The sequence below is a fragment of the Panulirus ornatus genome, chromosome 3, assembly GCF_036320965.1.
Source record: "Panulirus ornatus isolate Po-2019 chromosome 3, ASM3632096v1, whole genome shotgun sequence".
Lineage (NCBI taxonomy): Eukaryota > Metazoa > Arthropoda > Malacostraca > Decapoda > Palinuridae > Panulirus > Panulirus ornatus.
This window is the reverse complement of record NC_092226.1, coordinates 70541169-70549340: the sequence shown is the minus strand read 5'-3', so window position 1 is coordinate 70549340 and position 8172 is coordinate 70541169. Positions and strand designations below refer to the sequence as shown.

Genomic DNA, 8172 nt, shown 5'->3' with positions numbered 1-8172 from the left:
CCGGGCACCAGCTCAGTGATTTCGCTCGGTGGGCTTTCGGGCAATTTGATCGTTTGCCCGTCAAATATGCCCGTTAACGGGCAAGCCCGCCGATCAGGCCCGCTCGTGTAGACAGGCCTTTAATCTGCTCCTGGTTATACCTTGCTATTGAAAAAATAGCAAACAAATATGAAAAAGATTATGACATCCCTAATGAGTGATTTCAGAGAGAAAGGTCAGGAGCTTTATTATGGAATAAGATGGTGCTAAGGAAGTTTGTTGATCTGACTGCTCATCTCATTTTTCCTCATCTTTACAGCCTTAAGTGATACCCACACTACACTACCACAACAAAGCAATGCTGTACAGTAACTTTTCTTTCAATACACCCAAAAAATTCCTTCTTAATCTGTACTTCTAAAGATTGCAATCTTTGACCTAGGATGAGATACATGGGAATGAAAAAATGAAATAAATGCTTCTTATACCATTACATGGTATTGAGCAACAGCAGGAAAGTTCACAAGTCAGTCAGTTTACATTAATGTTTTTTTTATTCTGTTGGTAATCTGATCATACATATAGGAAATATAAAATTATTCAACTTAATTGTTATCCTGAAAGTGGTGTGTAATACCATCCAAACTGTACCATTTCCAACCAAACCAAAGCACTCCCAACCAAACTGATGATAGTGGAGCTTGAAAACTACAAACTCTAGTTTTAGTGTGTATCCTATTAATCTTCAGTGTTATTCACAAAAAATGTCAAGGTAACCACAAAATTTTATTAGCAGTACAAAAGCCCTAAAGAGTTTACAATGAATGTCCATTCTTGGCTAACTCCCCTTAAGTTTTCTGGTGAAATGTATGGAACCAAAAAAATATATTTTTTTTTTACACAAGTGATGCTGACAGGCTCAGGTGAGATGGAGCCATCTATTTGTAAGCTAATTGTTAAGCTTTCTATGTACCACAGCCAATAACACCTGGTAACCTAGCTCAGCACCCATGCTTAACCTTGAATCTATAAGTTATAATTGCACTGTCCTGTCCAGTACCCACCTTACTGTCTGTACAGTACGGTACACACACACACACACAAAGAAAAAAAAAATGTGACCAATTGACATAACTACACCAATATTTCCTGTTAAGAAAAAAAAACAGAATTATATGACAGCACCATTAGTTTGTGCCTAATTTGTGCCTCTTTCAAAAGTACAAGAGGTAGAAAAAAATACTGTTGTTAAAAGACAAATGAAATTCAAAAATTAATGCATGAAAAATAATGCATAAATGGAGTAATTACCATGAACCAACTTCAAAGGGAAATTGCACACTTGAGTAGACAAAATTCCTCTCTATTGAGTTATAAAAAGCCGAAATTTCAAGTTCTGAGTTTCTTTGTTCATTATGAATTAATTTTGTATTAATCAAAGTGTGTGCATTTAGTGCCTCAATGATGAGAAAAACTATGTCAGCCTAAGCATGTAATTTCCCATATCATTCCTTGTCAGACACAATGTACTGTGGGAAATATGACTTGTCAGTTCATCTTTGTGAAAAGATCAGCAATTAATAACCTTTAATATGCTTTACATTAAATTCCATCCCAATCTGCAGGTGGGAGCAATAACCTTGGACAATCAATATCAAAGGCTCCAAAATCACTGATCCTGCCACTCATTATTAAATACTTCTACAATGGACAAGAGTACACTATATACAGATCATCCAGTCTAAATAAAAATTATCAGAGTGAAGTCCGAGACAGAAGGAATTTCGAGCAAAACTGTCTGAGAATGTAGCAATAGGATTGGGTGATATATTACATAGCATATATACTAGACAAGAGCAGAGGAGTCAACGACCCCACAGAATGCCTTACATACAGTTGTGATGTCGAGTGTCCAAGCAAATATCACTTATCACAGGCCCTATACAACTTACAAGAAATGCACAAAATAAGCCTGCCAGATTATGTAACATCACATTAAATGGTCCTATAATCTGGTACTGAACTCCAGTAAGGCTATATAATTATTTTATGTGCAGGTAATGTACTTTTGTTAAATCATGTCTTCTCTGGTGTTTGGACCACCCAACTATAACCAGGCTGAGTAATTTGTTTTCAATGTAATTACCACTAACTAAGCTATATGATGCTTTGGTGTTCACACCCATCAACTCTCAACTTGACCAAAAAAATATAACTGAACATCTGTATCAACCACCATTAGCTTTGTTCATACTCCTGTTCATATACTGTGCATATTCTTTCAACACCATGAATACTCAGACTATTGTCTAACTTTGCATTAGACATCTCTAATCATGTTTTGCAATTCTAGATAGTTTACATCATACTGAATTGGATGTTTGTAAAACTACACCTTTATTCAATCATATCATAGTAGCCAATGGTATCAACCTATTTCTCTTTTCATTCACTGACTGATGGCTGTAAAAAAATTGTCCTGTATTTTACAAATATACTGGTAAAGTCAAGTCTTTTTAAACCTCCATATTATTATTGTAATGTTTTTCTACTTTAAACTAAGTCACTTCTTACACCCTACGTCTTCTCATGCTTGCTAAAGTCACAATGAGTATTGCCAGCAGTGTCTCATGACTCAAGAATTTGATTTACATGACACTAGCTACAGAATACTTTGATTACAGGAGATTCATCGAAGGAGTAGAAGTGTCTCTTGGCACTAGGGTGGTATGTACATAATACTGGCGGTGAGTAGGGACTAGAGCGGGACTCTTAGAGCTCGCATTAATTCCGTCTATCCCACATGCCCACACCTTGCCAGCCCACCCATGTTCTTCCAGCATTTGCAAAGCTATGGTGAGTTTGTGGCTCAAGTTCCCAATACAAAGAGACTTGAGCACCCTTTAAGGGGGGGCTGGGGTTTTGTGGGGGCAGGCACCTCACAGGTAAACCTTCTTCACAGAGCGAGTGGTTGAGTATCCATCAACCAACCTATGATCATAATCTCGTGGCCGATGATCACGCCCCCTTGTTCCATACTTCTCGGAGGAGCGCAGAGTTCCATGAGTAGAGTATGACTCTGGTGTGTAATGCAAGGGGATATCATGAGGTCCTGCTGACACTCCACTAGTAGGAAGCCCTAGGGATGGTCCCATGGGGGCTCCCACAGTCCCCATGTTCCCTCCAGGAGTGTTGGAGCCAGGTGTCTTTAACGTAGCCTTAGGAGACATGTTCAGCACAAGATTAACAGGTTTATTAAGAGCCTGAGGAACCAAAACAGGCTCTGCATATGTCACTTCTTCTTGAAGTTCACCTGTCAGCCGGCTGTGAGGAAATATAAGATAATATGAAGAATCACTCATGAATTAGGAACATTTTAAGAGCATACCTAAACCTGCAGTTAATATTAATATACCTGCTCAGTGTCTTGAGGAAATGTAATACTATCAACCCCTGAACATATTTAACTTATGACATAGCATCAATATGTTCAGTTGGCAGCAAGTCAACTTAGTAGGGTGCATACCAACTACAGTAAATATCAAATAACAGACATGCACAAATTTTTTAACTCAAGGAAATGAGTTTTCCTTTCTTTTGAAAGTTTAATTCTAATATAAAATGAAAAAATCTAATTTGGACATTAAATGAATAATTATGGAATTACACTCACTTGTCTGAAACAACCTGATGTTGAGAAATATCATATATGTTAATAATAACTGGACCCGTCTATGACACTATGTGCATGCATCTCCATATATGTGTATGTTTATCACATGTCAGCACTCACATTATGTACTTAGGTAAAATCTAATCAAGCTAAGCTTTTAGAAATTTACATTTAAAACATAATATTTGGAAGTTACAGGCATCTAACATATACCAAGATGGTCCAATGCACTCAGTGAGTAGGGGAAAATATGACGAGCCAAAAAACAAACAAACAAAAAACAGCCATTTTGGATGAGAATAACCTACAAAGAATGGAAACATCATTTTTTAAAGATCTCTATATACCTATATGTATATCTCCAAAGCCTCATTTCCCCTGGGAGTTTCTGCTTGAGGAGGGGAAGGGGTAAGGTTCTAGCTGAGCTAACTAAATATCCCTTTCTAAGATGCCAAATCCCTCTTGCAGTTTCCTGTGTCCTCTACCCAATGTGTTCCCATAATTTTCCTTCTGCCTTCTTCCTATATATTTTCTTTACCATCCTGTCTACATGACTAAACTACTTTACAATTTTTCTCTGCAACACACATCCCTAAAAAAAAATAAAAAAAACATTTCAGTACCCTTAATCCCACATCTGCCTGTTTCATTCTATGTCCACTTTTCATTCTCATTGGTTAGCACTGTGTCTTCTACCATTTCAGTACCCTGAATCCTAGAACTATCTGCCTCGTTCCAGAAGTATGCATTCTGAAGTCTTTTTTTTTTTTTTTTGACATTCATGCTCACATTTTTCCTCTCAATTCTTCCAAAGGATTTAAAAATCTTCCTTGAACAGCTTTCTCCTTTAGTTGCGTAGTACCAATCCCAAATTATAAATTCTCTAACCTCTTTCAACAGTTCACCACTTATCTTGCATTTCTTCTCACCAGTTATAATCAATCTATATGGTACTTAAAAGTTTACCAATACTTTTTCCCCTTTTTCAAAAATATCTTCATTCTTACCAGCATTTACCTTCAACTACCTTCTTTGATACACAGTCTAAAATACCAACCATTTGTTCCAGGATAATTTTGTGAAACTAACTAAAAAAGCATACGTTTATCATTGAACAGAAAATATAAATCCTCAAATCCTTTAAAACAAAGCTACAGTGCAAACTAATGGAGAAAAGTCCATGCATGCTTCAACACCTTTCTGTAAAAGTGGTATTCTATAACTTTAATCACAAATAAGTAGGATGAGTTTTTAAGTTTACAACTGGACTTACAGGAATTTTACTGTTGTACACAGCTGCAACTGACAATACAAGACCCTCCCAGATAATCACTATATCATTACAACAAGCAGCATGGTCATTTGGGTTGGTTTCTTAAAAGGCTGGGAGAATTCATACAGTGTATGAATTATCCCAATTGTGTGTGAGCAGGGGCAATTTTTTTCAGATTTGGGATTGTTCATACAATGCATGAATCATTCAGTAATATCTAATTAGTAGTTAAATCAAAATCACCCTGGCATAAAGATTTAGTACGAACTTGTACTAATGTTAAATGTGGGTATATCAAAATGACGGAATAAATACAGAACCAAACTAAGCAAACTGTAAACACCACCATGTTATATAAAATGACAACATTGCAGATATACTATAATTTCTGATAAAGATCACTGCCTGTATCACTATCCTATACTTTATATTAAAGATTTTTTTTTAAATGCAATGTTAGATGAGCAGTTTTTTCCTATACAAACTTCGTAAGCATAGCACATTATTTTGTGAAGGTAAATCTCTACTTCAATCTCTGATTATTAATCTCAACACTCCTCTGTGCCCCATATAAGAAATGCACACAAAATAGAACACTCGGAACAATCAATGACTACATAGCTACTACAAACACTCAACACATACATAATAAAACAGATTCTCCAAGTGCAATCCTATATTAATATTCTTAGCACACAGTTGTTTGCTACTTTACTAGACCCATCCCATCTAAACCACTCCATAACTGATCTTCAAATCCCAAGCAGAAATAAGATGCTTAACCCCTAAAAACACAACACTGAAGAAACAGATACACCATGATATAACCTGACAAGAACTACACAATTATCTTATCTTTACAACTCAAAGACCATTCAGCATACATACAACTGAAACCACATTCCCCATACACACGAATTTTGTTTTTTTTTGTCTATGCTATGGACATCATCCATCCCTAAAAACACTGATCAGTATATCACGGGAAGACCCTTCATTTCTTTAATATGATTACAGCACCACATTGAAGACACCAAACTCTTTTAACTGCTCAGTTGCTTTGCACTTGACCCACAGAGACATGCCCACATCACTGCAGAACACTTTAAATTAAGACCTTAAACACTGAAGGGATTCTTGCATCAAATATATACATATGTGAAGGTGAAGCGTCTGACGTAAACCATGGAAAGGTCTGTGGGGCCTAGATGTAGAAAGGGAGCTGTGGTTTTGGTGCATTACACTTGACAGCTAGAGAATGAGTGTGAACAAATGTGGCCTTTTTTGTCTTTTCCTGGCGCTACCTTGCTGGAGAGAGGGGGGGGGGGGTGCTATTTCATGTGTGGCAGGGTGGAGACGTGATTGGATGAAAGTAGCAAGTATGAATATGTACATGTGTGTATATATGAATATGTCTCTGTATGTATATGGTGAATTGTATATGTGTGTGTGTGTGTGGGCATTTATGTATATACATGTGTATGTGGGTGGGTTGGGCCATTCCTCGTCTGTTTCCTTGCACTACCTTGCTAACGCAGGAGACATCAATTGAGTATAATGAAAAAAAAAATGAAGGTGAATTCGCATTTCAGCAGGAGTTCATACAATTTCATTCAACATGTAATTTTTCTATACTTGTGGCACGAAATGTTTTGTGAGATAGTAAATGTTATCCCTGGGGATAGGGGGGAAAGAATACTTCCCAAGTATTCCCTGCATTTCATTTAAGGTGACTAAAAGGGGAGGGAGCAATGGCTGGAAATCCTCCCCTCCCATTTTTAATTTTCCAAAAAAAAGGGAACAGAGAAGGGGCCAAGTAAGGATACTCCCTCTAAGGCTCAGTCCTCTGTTCTTAACGCTACCTCACTAACGTGGGAAATGGTGAATATGCATGAAAAAGAAAAAAAACTTGCCAGAGGTACTGCATAAATAATCATATGTTATGTTAAACCAAAGACTTACGAAGCTTGTTTAACATCTAAAGTCACGAAATAATTCTGTTTTCTAGAATATAAAAATTCTTGAAGAAAAATATGCATTACAAATACATAAGCAAACCCATGTGGAAAAATGAGGAAACTTGTGAAATGTTAAGCCTCTCATCTTATTATATGAAATAATTACTGCATCATAATTGTAAATATTAGAATTTAGTGTCCTTTCCACAAAAAGAATGCATAACATTTTTATAAGAAGAACTAAGTGAACCAAAACCTTCTATAAGGATTGGATTACATGATAACACCCTCTTCCCTTCAGCAGATAAGCCTTGGAATTCTCTTCCTACTTCTGTCTTTACATATAACCAAAATTTCTTTCTTTAAGAGTCAGGTCTACAAACATCAGCAGAGTCCTGATTAATTTCTTTCTTTTCCTTTTACATTTTCTTCTACCCAAGATGGCCATGACTGGGGCATGTTTTCCCCATGCCTTACTGGTCACTAAAATGTGAAAAAAGGAGAAACAAGATGGCAGTACTTCCTGGCAAGAAATACTAAAGTCAAACAATCAAGTGATATCTTAACCATAGGCCCCCATAAGAAGTTTGTCACTTCTCTCTGGGTTAGATGAAGCCTATATTGTTTGTTTCACTATTCTTATGTAATGGAATTTCATTTCTTACAAGAAAAGTAGTTCTTCCCTTTTCTTGTAAAAACCCATTTTTCAGAAAGAACAGGAACTTCAAATGTCTGCTCAAGGGGCTAATGCTGCTAATCCACGCATCATATTATCATGTTCTGTGCACCCCGAAAGGATTTTCTGCAGACTGGAAAAGTAGATGAAAAAGTTAACTACCTGTACAAGATCTCATAATGTGTGTCATCTTCAGACTTGATACATAAAAAGTTTACATTAGTTGTTCAAGATAGATATATCAATTCAAGATTCTCAAAAACTGACTGCTACAGATGTAGTGCATGAAGAAAATTCATTCACTACAAGTCTTTAACCCAAGACATTCATGATTTCTAAAATATTGCTTACAGATTACTTCACTTCAAAATTTAATGGGGCTAGTTCTCTGAGGACCATATATTCATAGTAAGAGGTCAGGAGTGTGGCTCTAGTCAACCTGAACTGCACTATTATTCCCATGAATAAAATCACCATTTTGATCTTAGTAGTAACTTGCTTTGCCTGGAAAAGTACATGAATAAAGCTTTCTGGTAATTGGAAAGCTATTGCCTGGCTTTCCTTTACATAAATCTCTGTTAATCAGCACTAATCCCTACAATGTTTCGAGCCA

The 8172-nt window shown here is 36.5% G+C and overlaps 1 protein-coding gene across 3 annotated transcripts in view; it reads right to left on the bottom strand.

The window, feature by feature from the left end:
* Positions 1-514: 514 nt before the first annotated feature.
* Positions 515-8172, bottom strand: part of Sema1a (semaphorin 1a) — a 94367-nt gene continuing 86709 nt past the window's right edge. For 2 of the 3 annotated variants that reach the window (XM_071688954.1, XM_071688935.1), the window contains one exon: positions 515-3303. Coding sequence is in view for 1 of the 3 variants with exons in the window: in XM_071688935.1 (XP_071545036.1) it covers positions 2919-3303 (385 nt within the window). In the remaining 2 variants the exon portion in view is untranslated. The remainder of the gene's footprint in view (positions 3304-8172) is intronic. The other variant, XM_071688945.1, reaches the window with a different exon arrangement.